Source organism: Carassius carassius, chromosome 34 (assembly GCF_963082965.1).
Source record: "Carassius carassius chromosome 34, fCarCar2.1, whole genome shotgun sequence".
NCBI classification, from domain to species: Eukaryota; Metazoa; Chordata; class Actinopteri; order Cypriniformes; family Cyprinidae; genus Carassius; species Carassius carassius.
Window position 1 is genome coordinate 19,143,658 of NC_081788.1, and position 17,734 is coordinate 19,161,391.

The window sequence follows — 17,734 nt, forward strand, 5'->3', positions numbered from 1 at the left end:
TTTTGTGCGCATCAGTCGTCCGTGAGGGGCTGGTGCGCTGTTTTGTGTTTATTTTGTGATTATTAAAGTTTCAGTTGATTGTCCGCCGGTTCCCGCCTCCTTCTTCCGGATGAATATGAAGGTTTTTATCATTACAAAATGAAACAAGGTTTTTTGCATGAGAACTTACATTTGTGAATATGAAACTTTGCATGTAAAACAATAAGATTGATCATGTAAACGTTTTCTTTGCTGTTTTCCAACATACCAAATAATACATATTTCCATAACAAAACAAAATGATGATCAACATTCTGCACAATAAAATCACATAGATTTTGCCAAAATAACTTTACAAAAGGGCAATGCCAAAACAAATGTACCACAGTTTCAGGGCAACTAACACAAAAAGAGCAACTTATATCGATGTCAGATTTGAATTTTACCAAATAATGTTTGGCTGGGTAAATCCTGTGTATAATTTTGAATGATATTTCCTTAACCTTGTTTGTAATCAAATATTTATTAGGTATTAACCAAACCTTTTTCCAAACAATATTGTCTGTCAGGCGATTCCAATATGAATTAATGTAAGGCAAAGACACAATATCTCGTTGAAATAAAGCTCTTATGGAACTGTTGTGTGATTTAAAAGAAAAACAATATAAGAACTCATTGCATTAGGCTCTTGGGGCGTACTGCGCAGACTCAAACTGAGCTTGATGACGTAGATGTCACGTGAGCAACCTGTAAGTCTTCTAATAGCTGTGGCAAAAGAAATCTGAATCACCCACCGAATCTTCCAGAGAAGGCGAGCGTGAACAGGAGCAAATTTTGGTAAGTATTCTGATTAATTATCTCCCTTGACTTTATGCCTCCACGTCCCCCCGATAGCCTCATAGACAGTAAAAGATTGCCTGCGAGCTTCTCCTCCTGTCCATACGGTAATTTCTCTACTGTGCGACAGAGTCGCTGGTTATGACGCAATCGTTAGCCTATTTTTTACAAAAACTGCTATATATATATATATATATATATTAGGGGTGTAACGGTACGCAAAAATCACGGTTCGGTATGTACCTCGGTTTTAAAGTCACGGTTCGGTTCATTTTCGGTACAGTAAGGGAAAGAAATGCAAACATTTAACTGCAGGTTGTTTATTACTATTAACTTTTTTTAACAATTTGTTTACACTTTTTTAAAATACTTTTTAATAAAATATAATTTATAATAAAATAAAAAGAATAAGAAATAAAATACTGCTGCAAAGTTCTCCACTAAATAAAATACTCTCAGTCTCAAACCAATATCATATAATAAAATATAATGAAAAATATAAATAAATAACTATGATTACAGTGCAGCATTAGTAGCACTGTCCTCATCTGTAATTCGCTTTGGATAAAAGCGTCTGCTAAATGAATAAATGTAAATGTAAATGTAAATGCATCTTTTGCCCACCCCAACACTTACATGCAATAATAACGATAAATGGCAACAAATAATTATTTTTTTCTTCAAATGAGATTTTAGTAAAAGAAGCTAAATAAATGTTTTGTTGTGACATAGCTATACATAAATATATACACTAGATGAACAAATGCAGTCGATGTGAATACATACATTTTAAAGGGTTAGTTCACCCAATAATCAAAATTATGTAATTAATAACTCACCCTCATGTCGTTCCAAAGCCGTGAGACCTCCTTTTATCTTCGGTACACAGTTTAAGATATTTTAGATTTAGTCCGAGAACTCTCAGTCCCTCCATTGAAGCTGTGTGTACGGTATACTGTCCATGTCCAGAAAGGTAAGAAAAACATCATCAAAGTAGTCCATGTGACATCAGAGGGTCAGTTAGAATTTTTTGAAGCATCGAAAATACATTTTGGTCCAAAAATAGCAAAAACTACGACTTTATTCAGCATTGTCTTCTCTTCCGTTTCTGTTGTGAGAGAGTTCAAAACAAAGCAGTTTAGTAATATCTGGTTCGCGGACGAATCATTTGTTGTAACCGGATCTTCTTGAACCAGTTCACCAAATCGAACTGAATCGTTTAAAACTGTTCACGTCTCCAATAAGCATTAATCCGCAAATGACTTAAGATGCTAACTTTTTTAATGTGGCTGACACTCCCTCTGAGTTCAAACAAACCAATATCCCGGAGTAATGCATGCACTCAAACAGTACACTGACTGAACTGCTGTGAAGAGAGAACTCAAGATGAACAGGAGCCGAGCCAAATAACGAACAAAAGATTGATTCGGTCTCGAGTCAAGAACCATTTCTGTCAGACGCGTCCAATTCGAGAACTGAGGAGCTGATGATACTGCGCATGTGTGATTCAGCGTGGAGCAGACTGACACACAGAGCGTCTGAGTCAAACTGATTCTTTTTGTGATTGATTCTGAACTGATTCTGTGCTAGTGTTATGAGCGCGGGTAAACCGAAGGCTTGACTCAAGGGCAATCATCACAAATTAAGTCATTAGGTCGAGTGCAAAAGAACCGAAAACCGATGCAACCGGTTCTTGACTCGAGAACGAGTCAATCTTTTGTTCATTATCTGGCTCGGCTCTGTGTTCATCTTCAGTTCTTCAGAGTTTTGAACTCTCTCACAACAGACACGGAAGAGAAGACAATGATGATAAAGTCGTACTTTTTGCTACCAAAATATATTTTTGATGCTTCAAAAAATTCTAACTGACCCTCTGATGTCACATGGACTACTTTGATGATGTTTTTCTTACCTTTCTGGACATGGACAGTAGACCGTACACACAGTTTCAATGGAGGGACAGAGAGCTCTCAGACTAAATCTAAAATATCTTAAACTGTGTTCCGAAGATAAACGGAGGTCTTACGGGATTGTAATGATATGAGGTTGAGTTATTAATTACATAATTTTGATTATTGGGTGAACTAACCCTTTAAGTCAAGCAATTAATACATTATTTAATAAAATATTTATATTTATTTACTGACAACATCAAGAAACATTAATAAATGATTCAATAAAAAGTTATCATCACAATAAGTACATACGTATACATGTCAACAACACATGAAACAAAGCTTCATTCAAACTTGTATCAGATGATCAATCATGTATTTACAGTTCTAAATTACATGTTCTACTGTCATCTCAATGCAGCTGTGCCAATCCTGCTGCTCTGCTGTGCTTCACAATCTCACTCTTCTCAACGGGGACATCGTTGAGCAACAGGATGAGGAAGACCATGATGACGGCTCTCTGAACCACACAACCTCGAAGCAATCTCATGTTGTCAGCTTTCCATTTCTTTCCATATTTAATTTCATGTTTACAATTACATGCATTTTTTTGTATCTTTATTACTTTTGTAGTGGGCTAAACCACTGAACTGGTAAGCAGAAGGCTGCTGGTTCAACACCACCAGTATGTCCTTGAGCAAAGCTCTTTTCTCCAGATGAATCCAGGGGATTGTAGGTCCCTGTAATAAGTGCACTGTAAATCACTTCAGATAAAAGCTTCAGTTGAACAACACTATTAAATGTCCTGTTCTTCGTGATCCCATGTTTCAAACTTTAGTTAGTGTGTAATGTTGTTGTTAGAGTATAAATAATATCTGTAAAATTCTAAAGCTCAAAGTTCAATGCCAAGCGAGATATTTTATTTAACAGAATTCGCCTACATAGAACGCCAGCCAGTTTTTTTGATTAATGCCAAGGTACAAAAGATACAAATACAGATAATATCAACATTACATGCAAACCGTCATTTATAGACATATGCAACAGTAAATAAATAATACAAAACAAAAACTTTAACAAAATAAATTACAAATATTAAATAAATTAATCATTTTAGAAGCTTTGAGATTCTTGGAAGATTAAATAGTTTGAACATTGCGTTTGTAGAGTGTGTTTGTCGCCATGTCGTCGAAACGCTGTTATTTTTATCTCGGAGTCCAATCACCTTTGTTTGGGCTTCCCAGGGATGCTGAACTTAGAGATCAATAGTTACAATTTATGTTTAACTCGGTTCCCGAAAATTATAATCCACATGTAAAACTACGTGCAGCACATTTTGTTGAGGACAGCTTCCTCAATCTCAATCAGTTTAATGCCGGATCCTGTCCATACGGTAATTTCTCTACTGTGCGACAGAGAGTCGCAGGTTATGACGCAATCGTTAGCCTATTTTTACAAAAACTGCGTCTACGGGACCATAATGTAAGATACAAGGTAATGGAGCCTTTTATACATTTTCGTCTTTCTTTAGAAATAATTAATGGACAAATGGAGTCTTTAAAACACCTCAAATGTAAAGTTATTCTCTGGGAGTCAATGGAATGCTAACAGCAGGTGGGGGTCTTTGTTTTATACTATTTCTGCAGATACAGTCATGCAGCTGTATCTGTAGCATTTGCATCAAAATAAAGCTGTGTATATAGCATTATGAAATATATGAAATAAGTCTAGTTTAGTATTTTGTATTCTTATCTGCCTATTCTAATATGCAAGTAACTTGTGAGCAGTATTTGCCAATGATTTGTGCACACACTTTATTAATATTTCCACAAAAAATATGAACATCTGTACCTCTTTGTTGGATGTGTTTTCCAGGTTTACATTGATAATGTTTAACAGCTAGTCTACAGCCGCCTTTTTCTTTGACCATGCAGAAGAATCCTTCTAGAGGCTCACAAACTGTATCTGAGAACCGTGTACAGGCCTTCTGTATCCTCAAATCTAAATATATTGAAACAAATTAGTTGTTTATTATTGAAAAATGAAACATGTTAAATGACTGTATACTTCTGAGTAACTTTAACTCTCTGCTAAAACAATAAATGTAAAGCACTCACCTGCATCACAGGCCGAGCAGGGGAAGCATATTTCAAGGCCTTTAGACTCATCAGTGTACGTGGATATACTACAGGGTGCACAAGTTGTGCTGGTGTCCACTGTGCAATGCCATGAAAAAAGATTACCTTTAAAAAGTACAAATGATATTAGAAGGTAATTTTTTTCCATTGGAAACTTTTCTATGAAAGTCCCACGTTAAGACATCTTGCAATTGTCCTTGTAAACAATACTACCTATTGGACTTAAAAAGTAAAATTATTATTTAATTACTGTGAACTATTTACTAACCAGGTGCACACATGGGGCAGCAATGTCCGTTTATTTCATATTCAGCACGGGCACAGACACAATAAGCTAGTTCTAGGTATAGAAAGGCAATAGAAAAACCGTATAAAAAAATCAACAAAATCTGCATTTTATTAAAGATGTAAAATGGGTCAACTCATTATGTCTGTGCAAAGAGCTGATAGTGGATTTAGTTTTCCCCTCAGACTTCATAAGCACTTCTGTGTGTGGAATTTGGCAGGTTCTGATAATCATTTTCTAAAAAAAAAAAAAAAAATGTCAGTAAAGCACACAAAATTAGCACAGATTTCAGTAACAAATAGTTGGTAGGTGTCACCCACAACCAAAAAGTTTTGAATCAACAACTGAATATTGTTTAATGTAATTTTTCATGTAAACACATTACTTTCACAAGCTTTCAAAAATGTATTAGTCCAAGTTGTATTTATTAACATCAGTTAACTACAAAAGTAACTACATAACTACATGAGATAACAATTAAAAATACTTATACAGCATTTATTAATCTTAGTAAATGTTATTCTTAAAATGTAGTAATTTAAATAAAGTAATTTAAAAAGCAACTGCTTTGAAAATAAAAATTTCTTTCTTCTCCAGATCCCCAAAATATATATTTGGCATTACCCAGTCAACTTGACAAGCAGTGAATAGAATGAATCACTATTTACCAACACGAGAGCATAAGAAAAGCACTTTCTTTAAAGGAATGAGATGTTTCTCTCAGCAGCAGATCAATATATTGAGAGGGTGGGCAACAATAATGAATAAAACATGAGAAAAAACTTGTGACTTGACCGGTTGTGTGCGATTCTTTGCATAGTGGATACAAAGTATCCCATTGTTAAAGGGATAATTCAACCCAAAAAGAAAATGCTGTAAGATATCCTTCCATTTTGTAGCTACCACTTTAGCCCCTTTCACACTGCACGTCGGACCCGGTAAATTGCCGGGTCGCCTTCTGTGTGAAAGCAAACACGTTCCGGGATTGATTCCGGCGTTGAACCCGGGTTGGACCTAGTAATATTGCCGGGTTCAGTCCCGGGACGAGCACAGTGTGAACAAAAGCCAGATCTAATTTCGTGTCTTAGTGATGACGCACGTATCGCAGTGTGAAAGGGGCTTTTGATGCTTCAAAAACTTCATAAAGAGAAAACTAATCCATATGAATCTTGCGGTTTAGTTTAATTTTCTGAAGATACATATTTAGTGTAAAATTAAAATTCAGTTATATAATTTACATTTGTCATTTTCTACACTAGTTTTGTACTTTACACATGTTCACTAGTTTAGTATGCAAATTAAAAACATTTTAACACTTTATAAGTTACAAAATTAAAATGTACTACCCAAATATATTAGATGTGTTTAACATCTCCAAGCAAAAACTGTAGCAAAATTATCTTGGGATTGCATTTTCATCATAATACTGTGGCAAAATGTAGTGATAGTTTCAGAATGCATTCTGAGCCATAAATGCAGCAAAAGGGTAGCAAAATGGTGTTATAAATGTATTTTATGTTTCTTAAATGCATTGACAATAACATATAAGACTTTTCAATAGTATTTATTTTAATCTTGATACTAGCACAGAACAAAACAGAATGGAATAGAAGGAAAAAGATGTCATTGTTTCAACTGGAAAAAAACTTTGACTAATGTGTATGCGGGGTATTTCTTTGTAGTTAAAGCCTATCATTGTCCATCGGGTCAGAGTCATTTCTATGTTCCCAGAATTCTGTGTTCACCAGAATTACATCCCACATAATGAACACAAGACAAAATGTCCTAATATATCAGAATCAACTGAGGCCATATTTACAAAACATCAAGGCTAAAATAAGCTACTAAACTCAATAATGGGCATTTCAATCCTAATTTTACAGTTTGTAGTTAAAAAGATAATTTCCCAAAACATTTTAGCACTAAAACCATGCAGCTAAAACAGGAGGACTCCTAAGTCACTAAGACTAAATCACAAACAGTAATAAAATAATAACAAAAAGTTTAGAAACATTTCACGATTATATTCCTTTCATGTAATTAAAAGTTGGGCAATGAAGTAACAGATGTCCTTGAGATCTTTTTTTTTTTTTGTTTACACAGTGTCTATCAGCCATGATTATTCTAGTCTGTGATTATTTCTGTGGCTCAAAGTGAATAAACTCCAGGCATGATAACTCTTTCAGTGAATGTGGTGAAATATGTAGCAGTTTAGAAACTGTAGTCATTCCCAGGTTCTTAGGACTCCTTCTTCTGTTCCAAATGATTCAACATTTATCCTGCCCCCAACAACTGAAAAACAATCAAGCATTACAATTTAACAAAGCACAAGGAAGGGTTTCACTATTTTTTCAGTCAAACCATAGGAGACCCAAAAAAATGAACAATTAAAATCTTATATTATGTAGCTGAAGCTTCTCATCATGTTTATAAGATGAATAACTGTTTATTGTTCACCTGTCTATGACTTACTTTATTCTAACCTTTTGTACTGTCTTTTTCATGTAAACCATTTCCGGTTTCCTTTTGAACAAAACCAAACAGACATTTTTAAATCCAAGTTAATATTTTTTTCCCTTTTATTTCATGTAAAGAAAAAATTTTATATACCTGCAACACTGTATGAAAAGAAGAGAGAGAACAGTATAATTAATGTTTTTAACAATGTTTTTGAAATGCATCTTTTATGCTCACCAAAGATGCATTTGGTCAAAAATACTGTAAAAACATTAATACTGTAAAATATGATTACAATTCAAAAGAACTGTTTTATATTTTAATGTATTTTAAAATAGTATACATGAGACGGCAAAGCTTAATTTATTTTATGAATCCATGATAAATCATTCTAATATAATTCTAATATTATATTATATTCTAATATTAATATTATATTATCTCTTTACATCAATATCATTTTTAAATCCAGCAATATACAGTGTATATGAATGATTCAAAGTGTCCCAGTCTCAAATGATTGTTGAATTTTCATAGAAAATTCCATAATAGAAAACAAAAACCATAGCTGTCATACAAAAATAAGTGAATAAAGCTTACCTGAACTTTTAGATTGTTTCTTCTTCCGAATGTGTTTAAATATTAACACACTTATTACTGTAATTAATAATAAAGTAACTATAACACTAGAGGCAATTATTGCTACAGCAGTACGGAGATTTCCACATTCAGAGTCTGATGAATGTGTCCCTGGATTTGTTTCAGCAAGTCCCATGGCCTCACATCTGTGAATAATATCCAGGATCAGATTTGCTGAAAAATGACTCACATCACACATTAACAGCATAAGTGTGCACTCACTTTGTATGTGGTAAACAGGATGAGAAAGATCCGTTTGAATATGTGTCACCTGTACAGTCAGCACATACAGGATCTGTGGAGCCAGTTCCTACAGAGACAGTCAGCATAAGGATACAATTAAACTGTCACCTTTGTGTTTGTCTCTTCCATCTACTACAATTCATGCAGCACAATAAACAATGTTTCCTTTATTTTAATATATTATGATTTTTATTTTTATCATTTACCTGCTTGTTTGATATATTGTCCAGGGTTACATTCAGAATGTCGCACAGCTAAAGTGCAGCTGCCTTTCTCTTCTTTAATGCAGTAGAATCTCTCCATTGGCCCACAAACCGTATCTGATGACCGAGTGCATACTTCACTCTGTCTTAAACCTTGGTCTAGGATGAAAAATATAAAGCATTAAGTTACTTGTCTTTTAGAAGATACATTCGCATTTTCATCTGAAGCTAACTCTATTTATTTTCAGGGACAGTTTCTGGAGCAACTAGCTTGCAACTCTTCAGATCTTAAATCACTTGAATTAACAGACATCATTTTTTACCAACAACTTAACATTTTCAGATGAACTTCTATTAGGGGGAAACACTCACTTGCATCACATACAGTACAGGGAAAGCATTCCACGAGGCCATTTGGTTCATCAGTGAAAGTTAATGGAGGGCATGGAACACAAGTTGTGCTGGTGTCATCTGTGCAGTGCCAACGAACGTGGTTTCCTAAAAAGGCAGCACACAAAATTGGTTCTTGATTTGACAATTTTGAACAATATTTGTAACAATTTTTAAAATGCAAGTATTAGAAATGTAATTTAATTTCATAAGTAACAAATTTCTCATACTGTAATAGTAAATAAACATATAAAGACAATATATGCTATAACTTGCAGTCTTACCAGGGGCACACATTGGACAGCATTGCTTGTCTATTTTATATTCAGCATGAGCACACTGACAAGAACAAAGATCATAATTAAGAAGAAGAAGAAGTGTAATAAAAATGATAATCCTTAAAGCGAACATGGTCACATTCTAGATCTATCCAGTTAATGTAACATTACTGTGCTGTTCAGCACAATCTTCAGACGCTTCACATGCTGTGATATTGGTTGATGCATGCCTTAACAGTAAACAGGGATTTCATAGAAATCTGAGAGACAGTAGTAAGATTCTTCAAGACTCAGTTCTTGTACAGGTTGTGTTTCCACAGGCTTCTTGCAGACCTATGCACTCTTTGGAAATCAAACTGAAACAGAAAAGGCAGAAAGGATTAGCTCATTGTTAAACTCCTTATTCATACACTGTAGAAAATTATGGTTATTTTAGTGTGAAAATACTAAAAATGCTACTTTAAAAACTGAGGCCCTGTCCACACGGACACGGGTATTTTTATAACCGTGACTTTTTTCACGCGGTTCGGCCTTTCGTCCACACGAAAACGCAGTTTCAGGGCACCGAAACCGAACATTTTTGAAAACTACGGCCAGGGTGAGCATTTTCAGAAACGCCGGTTGCAGTGTCGTCGTGTGGACAGTATAACCGGGGTTTTTGCCTTGCGACGTCAGAGTGTGCGCCGGTATCCGCTGTGTTTGATGTCAGATTGTGCGCTGCTTACTGCTTCTGATTGGCCAAGGTGACTGGTGTGGCATGCTCTTGACAGCGCTTGATAGCATGTTTTGGCGTTTTCATGTGGACGGGATTTTTTTTTTAAACGCAGGAGGAAAAACTCCGGTTATAAAAATACCCGTGTCCGTGTGGACTAGGCCTTAATTAACGGGAAGTTTCCTTACTCCATATGGTAAAAAAAAAACTTGACAGATCTAATTGGCATTTAGTGTAATTTCACAGTAAAATACAACTTCTTAGTTTTTCTTATCAGTTAAGTACATTATGGAGTTTTAAGTTACATCTTATATTAAATTAAATGTTTGCTGCATTATTTTAGTAATGTGAGTAACCATCATGGTGTTTTGTATTTTTGTGAAAATTTTAGTCATTTGGTATATTTAATGAAACCTTATATATATACATATAGTTTGTAAAACTTACAATTTTGCTACCATATTTTACAGTTAAGTTCTGGCAACTGCCAATTTTACTGAAATTTTTTTTTAAGGTGTTTCTTCAGTCAAGAACATGTTTGGCTTGTGAATATTTAGGGGAAATAAAAACGTTTCACATTCTCACAGGTTTACTTGAAACCTTGTTTACCAACAGTCATACATCATAAGGAAATATAAATGATCACTGACCTTTAACAAAAGAAATGCATAAAATAAATCTAAAACACAAAATTGATGCAATCATCATAATTTATTATGGTGTAACTGAATGGCAGTTTCTCTCTGCAGATGATGAGGTTATGGAATGTCAAAGCATTTGGATGTGTAGAAATACACAAATGAGTTTAGACAGTGGGTGCTTCTCATCTGTTTAAGTAAAAGCAATAAGGTCAAGAAAGGATGACAGTGAGAGTAATTTGGGAGAGGTTGTAAAACCTAATAATTCTCAGCCACAGTCTGGAAGAAAATAAGGGACAAAAATAAAATAATAAAAAGAGCAACCAAGTGTAAATGATGACCAGTTCATTATTTTTATTTTGGTAATGGTGACATTTACATGTAAATTACACTTTGTTTTTTTATGTCTCGACAGTGCTTGTTTTTATATTTCATGAATTAACAGGATAAGAAAAAAATCACAAACTGTTTCTTTGGATTTAAAAGAAAATTATTGTCAGTCATTTGCTTGCAGATCACGTAGTTAAGAGTTCTTTTTACTGTGTGTGTGGATGACCGTCCGCCATCAAAGTTTGACCCAGGAAAAACCTTGAATGGTTCTTTTTTCTCTTTAAAGTAACTGCAATTATGACAAGCACCACAAATACTCCGCACATAGATGGAATTAAAATCTGTAAATAAGGCGTTCCTTTACTGCATTCAACATCAGATATCTCAGTTCCTGCTTTGACTGTTGTTTTTCCAAGAGATTCACACCTGTTGAAAAGAGGTGCTCAAGTTGAACTACAAATAAGACTATATTGCTTGTGAGAAAATAGCTAAATTTACTTACAAAATCTAGTGAAGCAAATTATGAACAACAAATGAACAAAAACCATTTTAAAGCTCGATTCGGACGGTAATTGTTTCTCATGTGGATGTCTGTAAAAATAAACTTACAAATCACCTCAGTGCTTACTCAAGGATTTGGATGATGATTTATTCACAGTGGAAAAGTGAGTTATGTGATCCTATACAGACGTGGGAACGTCCTGCTCATGTGGCCAGTCACATGATTGTTTGCTGTAAATAAAATTAATTTTATTTACATTTACTCATTTAGCAGACGCTTATCCAAAGCGACCTATACTGTAAATGAGGACAGTGGAAGCAATCAAACACAACAAAAAGAGCAATGATATATAAGTGCTATAACAAGTCTCACTTAGCTTAACAGAGTGCACGTTACAAGGGATTTTAAATAATATAATAAATGAAAAGAAAACAGATAGAATAGAAAAAGAATAGAGCAGCTATTGGTAGCAAGTGCAAATTGATAAACAGAGGTGTGATGTGTATTCTTTTCGGCTCATTAAAAATTAATCTTGCTGGCGCGTTCTGGATTAATTGTAAAGGTTTGATAGAATTGGCTGGAAGACCTGCCTAGAGAGCACTGCAATAGTCCAGCCTGGACAGAACAAGAGCTTGAACAAGGAGTTGTGCAGCATGTTCCGTAAGAAAGGGCCTGATCTTCTTGATGTTGAATAAAGCAAATCTGCAGGATCGGACAGTTTTAGCAATGTGGTCTGAGAAAGTCAGCTGATCATCAATCATAACTCCAAGGCTTCTGGCTGTTTTTGAAGGAGTTATGGTTGATGTGGCTAGCTTGGTGAAATTGTGATGAAACGATGGGTTTGCTGGAATCACAAGCAGTTCTGTCTTGGCAAGATTGAGTTGAAGGTGATAGTCCATCATCCAGGAAGAAATGTCTGTTAGACAAGCTGAGATGCGAATAGCTACCGTCGGATCATCAGGATGGAATGAGAGGTAGAGCTGAGTGTCATCAGCATAGCAGTGGTATGAAAAGCCATGTTTCTGAATGACAGAACCTAATGATGCCATGTAGACAGAGAAGTGGTCTAAGAACTGAGCCCTGAGGCACCTGAGGCATTTACAAAATATACTTTACTCATGTAAAGTATATTCTTATTATTCCAAGCATGTCACAATATATATTCCTATTTGTTATTTGATTATTTAAATCTCCTGTTTTGAAAGACGCGCTATAGTTGTATATAATTATAGGCAAAATAGGTTTGTATCCTATATATCAATTTATAATACACATTTTAAAACTATATTGCATACCTGCTGCTACCATTTTAAAGACCCATTTCAAATGTTTGCGTGCTTTTCTTCTCTTTCTGCTCCCAGTTGCTGTGAGCAGTTATGAAGTATTATTCTTTTAAATACTTTCCATCATTTCAGAAATAAATATGTATGCAAATTACACTGAAGTACAACAGTAAACGTACCTTACAGTGTTCAGGAGTGCTCAAAAAGGGTTTAAGCACTGAATTTTGAATCAATTTCTTCTTGTAAATTCAGAGATTCACACGACCATGGTGTTTGTTAAAAAAACAGTAGGTAATTCGGTCAGGAATTTTTAGAGGGGGTGGTGAGAGAAAAACACAGACATCATGGATTCGACTGGAAATTAAATAACAGACTACTGTCTGTAAATGGTGAAAATCACTTTCATCTCCCTGAGAAACAATTACCATCTGATTGGGGCTTATGAATGTGTGGAAAGTCAATGTTCTAAAATAATGGAACTTACTTTGTATGCAGTTTGCAGAATGTACCATCTGAATATGAACCATCAGGACAGATATCACACACCGTATCACTAAATTCTGTTCCTGTACAAACACATGGAGGAATACACAGTGTAAGTACTTAAGTTTCAACTCCATGATCAACAAAGGCAGTGACTGGTCCCACATTAGCTAATGAAATTATAAAATTCTTAAGTATTGCATCTGATGGACAAAATGAACAATCACATAACCAACTAATTATTTTCTTATTCATAATTAAGTAGATTTTTGGGTGGTTCTGTCAGGTCCTGTCAGTCACAAGCAAACACTGTCTGTGGCTCAGTAGTAGAGCATTGCGTTAACAGCGCAAAAGGTCATGGGTTCAATTCCCAGGGAACACAAACTGGTAAAAAAAATAATTATAGCCTGAGTGCAGTGCAAGTCGCTTTGGATAAAAGTGTTGGCTAAATGCATAAATGTAAGAGACGTACAGTTTTTTAATATAAACATAAGTGGAGTTATTGATCTCTGATGTCATCTTAGCTTTTCAGTTTTTGTGGATGTATAATAAAGATGTTTGAATGATAAGGGACTGACCGGTTTGACTGATGTATTGTCCAGGTGAGCAGGTTGAATGTTTCATGGCCTTTTTACAGTTGGAGAGCAAGTCTACACAGTAATAACCTGGAAGAGGTTCACACATTGTATCTGATATTGATGTACATGCCTGCTTTTCTCTCAACCCATTACCTTTGACAAAAAAGCAAATGAGAAAAAAAGCGTTACAATATATTTGAAATCAAGGGGTGACATGAAATAAAAACAAGGTTTGACAAGATACAAAATAAATTGTTACTCACTTGAATCACACACAAAACATGGTAGACATTTTGTGAATCCATTAGGAACATCAGCGTAGGTCATCGCAGGACATGAATCACATGTTGTGCTTGTGTACGCATCACAATGGATCTTAACTCTTTTTCCTAGACAATATTAATTATTGCCAACACATTATTATAGATGTCTTTTGAAAATAACAACTTGTACACATGTGTAATTATATAAGCTCTATTTATTGTACGTCTGTATATTTATGTCAACTGTGTGAAATATAAACATTTTATGCATCAAAAAACCATGTTTGGGAATCACTTAATCCTATATCTGTCAAATAAATTAAATGATTAATATAATAAAAAATAAAATACCCCTTGACATTGCAAAATAAAACCAATATATAAATTTATAGAAATAGATTTCAATAGCTTTGCCTGACCAGTTATGCAAGAAGAATAATTACTATTACTACCTGCTGCTGCTATCCCCCCACAAATATCTAAAAAAAAAAAAAAAAAAACCTAATTGTATTTTTAACATACACTTGTGGGTGGTGTTAGCGCAGTGGATAAGACAAATGGCTTTGGTGTGAGAGACCTGGGTTTGAATCCACTGTGAGACGCCAATGTGTCCCTGAGCAAGACACTTAACCTCTAGTTGCTCCAGAGGCCTCTGACATATATAACAATTGTAAGTCGCTTTTCAGCTAAATGTGTAAATGTTAACACAGCTTTGACCACATCAGTCCAAACTTATAAGACTGTTTCATGAGCATATTACAGTTATTAGCCTCATCAGTAATAATGATGAGACCGTTCAAAGCCTGTTACCATGTGACAAATTACAAAACAATAATATTAATTTGACCTCTTTAAATCTGACCTCATATATTGTGGTAATGAGTGAAGGATGCCACATACCTGGATCACACATTGGACAACACTCTCCATTAATTTCATATTCTGCATTATTACATGTTGCCATACAAAGCATAATGTTGATGGTGAGAATGAGAGGTAGTAATGTTGACAGATGAATGTAGGTAACGTTACATATGTGCATGTCAAGGAACTAAAAGAATCATCACTGGTCCAGAGGAGATCAAACTGCCGTCTTTGTTTCTTATGAAGCTGAAAAATAAACTTATGTTAGAAGGCTTTTAAAAAGTAGAGTGAAACTGTACCAGAACTTACAAACGGTTTACTTAACATGTCCTCAGCATCACCAATTGATCTCTAAAACAATGTTCAATCTCTGTAACGTTACCCGCGACCATGTGTCATCACTTTCATGCTTTAAAACTTTTTACATCGACGCGGCATTTTCCCAAAATGCGCTAAATTATTAATTCCCTAGAATTAGACCAATCATTTCCTTCAACGTTTTACTTATTTGAACTTTATTAAACAAATATTAATTTACCTTCAATAATTTATGAGGCGAATGTCCAAGACATGGTTACTTCTTTGCTGTAAGGGATTTCTCCCCTGAAAGTCAGGAAATATTTACCTGATGTTTCCTTTGACATTTCTCATAGTAAATTAATCATGGTCGAGCAGTTTTTGAGCTTGCTAAACTGCACTGCACGTGTGATTCAATTTCAAATCTGCAGCAGAGCCGAACGCGCTTCTCCTTCTTCTGTGGTTTTTATTTGGCGGTTTGCAAACGAAGTACATTACCGCCATCTGCGGGACTGAAGTGTGGACGGCATATAAAATGTTCAATTCTACTCTGTGTATTAAAAAAACAACAAAACAATTCCTTATTATATTAAATCCTGTTTACAACTGAGTTTCTTTTAGAAAAGTCATGACAGCCTCAATTATATATTGTGTGCCAGGCAGACTCAATAAGTTTTTTAAGCTCAATCAATTATTCGATTCCCTCTGTAGTTCTTTCCTTTTTTCAGAATATTTCCTATCATGAGTACACGTTTTACACTTTCCACTTCACCACAATGTATACATAACCCTGTCTGGTGTTTTCCTATTAATCTTAAGCAACTGTTTAACCTAGCTGTGTCCGAAATCACTCACTCGTTCACTCATTCACTAATCCCTATATAGTGTTTGGCAGTTGAGTGCACTATATCAAAAAGGAGTGAACAAATAAGTGAACGGATTCAGACCGTGACGTATAAACTGCGCTTGAGACTTGGAGTTGTTGCAAAAAACGTTGCCATATTTATAATTATATTTATATTACATGTACCTTATTTTTGAAAACAATATTAATAGCAATAATAGCCTACTCAAAATGACTTTATAATGCAGTTATACATTCCTCCGCGTCAGCTTTGTGATTTCATCGATGGTATATAACAATTTTTTTTGTAATGCTTTTATGTTCATAATCATTAAATGCTACCAAAATACTGAGAACCAAAATAGACACACATTAACACGTTCATAACTGTGTATATAATATTTTTAGTATCTTGACACTCTCTCAAGCAGCGTTTTGAGCTCAGATAAGATGGTAGTAGAGCGTCCTCAGGCCACCGATAATTTTACATCAGAATGAATACGCTACTGTGATTAACAAAATTTTTAAATTATCCACCAAATTATAATCATTTTTGTAAGGTAACAACAATACCACCTCTGTAAATTAGTAAAATATTAATGTCATACAATTTAATGTCATACAATGATAGATCTGCACAGCACAAAAAGCCAAAACTGAATATTTTAGGCAATATAAAAATCCTGGCAAGGACGCGTCCTGGGAAAATGGCTCATATGGTCACCCTAATTAAATAAGACTAGCGACTTGACCTATGCTTTGTCCAAATACCCACACTTGTGGTCTTTGCACTTGTCAATTGATTACTTCTATGACGTATATTCCTGTATTTGGCCCAAGTGTTCAAGTGAGGATGAAGACCACAAGTGTGTGGCAAACTTTGCGTTAGGCCTACCTTATGGGACACACTTATAGTATTGTAAAAATGCAAGTGTTTACATAGCTTTTTTTTATTTGAAAGACTCTGCATTTTAAAATCAATTTCTAAATGTCTGTTCAGTAGTCCCTATAACATGACATAATTTTAATTTGTGGTGCTTCTAATGAAGTGATAAAAAGCAGTTCCAAATGTTGTACAAAATAAATATACTAATATTTGCAGCAATAAAACGTGTAGCACTTTGTTTTACTACCCAATTATATGTAATATCTTATTATTAATAATATTTAACAAATATGCAAAGGTTTCCAGGACCTCTCGACCTCTCTTGGCAAAAAGTCTCATGATTTATTTCCAGAACATGATGCATGATAGGATACAATAAAAAACAACATACAACAAGCCTACTCTACACTGCACAAAACTCGTGTTTGAATCATCATTGGCAAATTATTTAAATATAAAGACGTACTTACAGGCTGTGAGTCAGAAGCACCAGACTGTCTTTGCAAAGTCGGAACTGCCCAACTTTATAGAAACAGCCTTTGTGCCACAGACGCATTGTAGGCTGTTGGTTCAGGAAAGAATCCTCATCCTCCATAAAATGCGCATTGAACTGTTCTGGAACAGTGTTGTAAATACAACTTGACTGATTTCTAGTTGTGTCCTCTTTTGGAAAGCCATGCAAAGTATTTTTGCTTTCACAATGAAACAC

At 34.7% G+C, this 17,734-nt stretch overlaps 2 protein-coding genes across 3 annotated transcripts; both read right to left on the bottom strand.

Annotated features, from left to right (window-relative positions):
* Positions 1 to 7,279: 7,279 nt before the first annotated feature.
* Positions 7,280 to 9,571, bottom strand: LOC132114660 (tumor necrosis factor receptor superfamily member 14-like). Of its 2 annotated transcripts, none has more exons than XR_009425343.1 (7): positions 9,352 to 9,570; positions 9,050 to 9,175; positions 8,681 to 8,836; positions 8,454 to 8,541; positions 7,746 to 8,377; positions 7,619 to 7,658; positions 7,280 to 7,427 (listed from the first exon to the last, which is right to left on the bottom strand). XR_009425343.1 is itself a non-coding variant. In XM_059522902.1 (7 exons), exons 1-6 carry the CDS (start codon positions 9,476 to 9,478, stop codon positions 7,636 to 7,638), a joined length of 705 nt encoding a protein of 234 aa, XP_059378885.1. In that variant the 5' UTR covers positions 9,479 to 9,571; the 3' UTR covers positions 7,280 to 7,427; positions 7,619 to 7,635. The 2 variants fall into 2 exon arrangements, 1 of the variants encoding a protein (XP_059378885.1); XM_059522902.1 differs by having other exon boundaries at positions 8,193 to 8,377; positions 9,352 to 9,571.
* Positions 9,572 to 11,191: 1,620 nt separating this feature from the next.
* Positions 11,192 to 15,704, bottom strand: LOC132114659 (tumor necrosis factor receptor superfamily member 14-like). The gene is made up of 5 exons (XM_059522901.1): positions 15,035 to 15,704; positions 14,135 to 14,260; positions 13,872 to 14,024; positions 13,295 to 13,376; positions 11,192 to 11,451 (listed from the first exon to the last, which is right to left on the bottom strand). The coding sequence occupies exons 1-5, from the start codon at positions 15,174 to 15,176 to the stop codon at positions 11,232 to 11,234; spliced, it is 723 nt and encodes a 240-aa protein (XP_059378884.1). The 5' UTR covers positions 15,177 to 15,704; the 3' UTR covers positions 11,192 to 11,231.
* Positions 15,705 to 17,734: the final 2,030 nt, after the last annotated feature.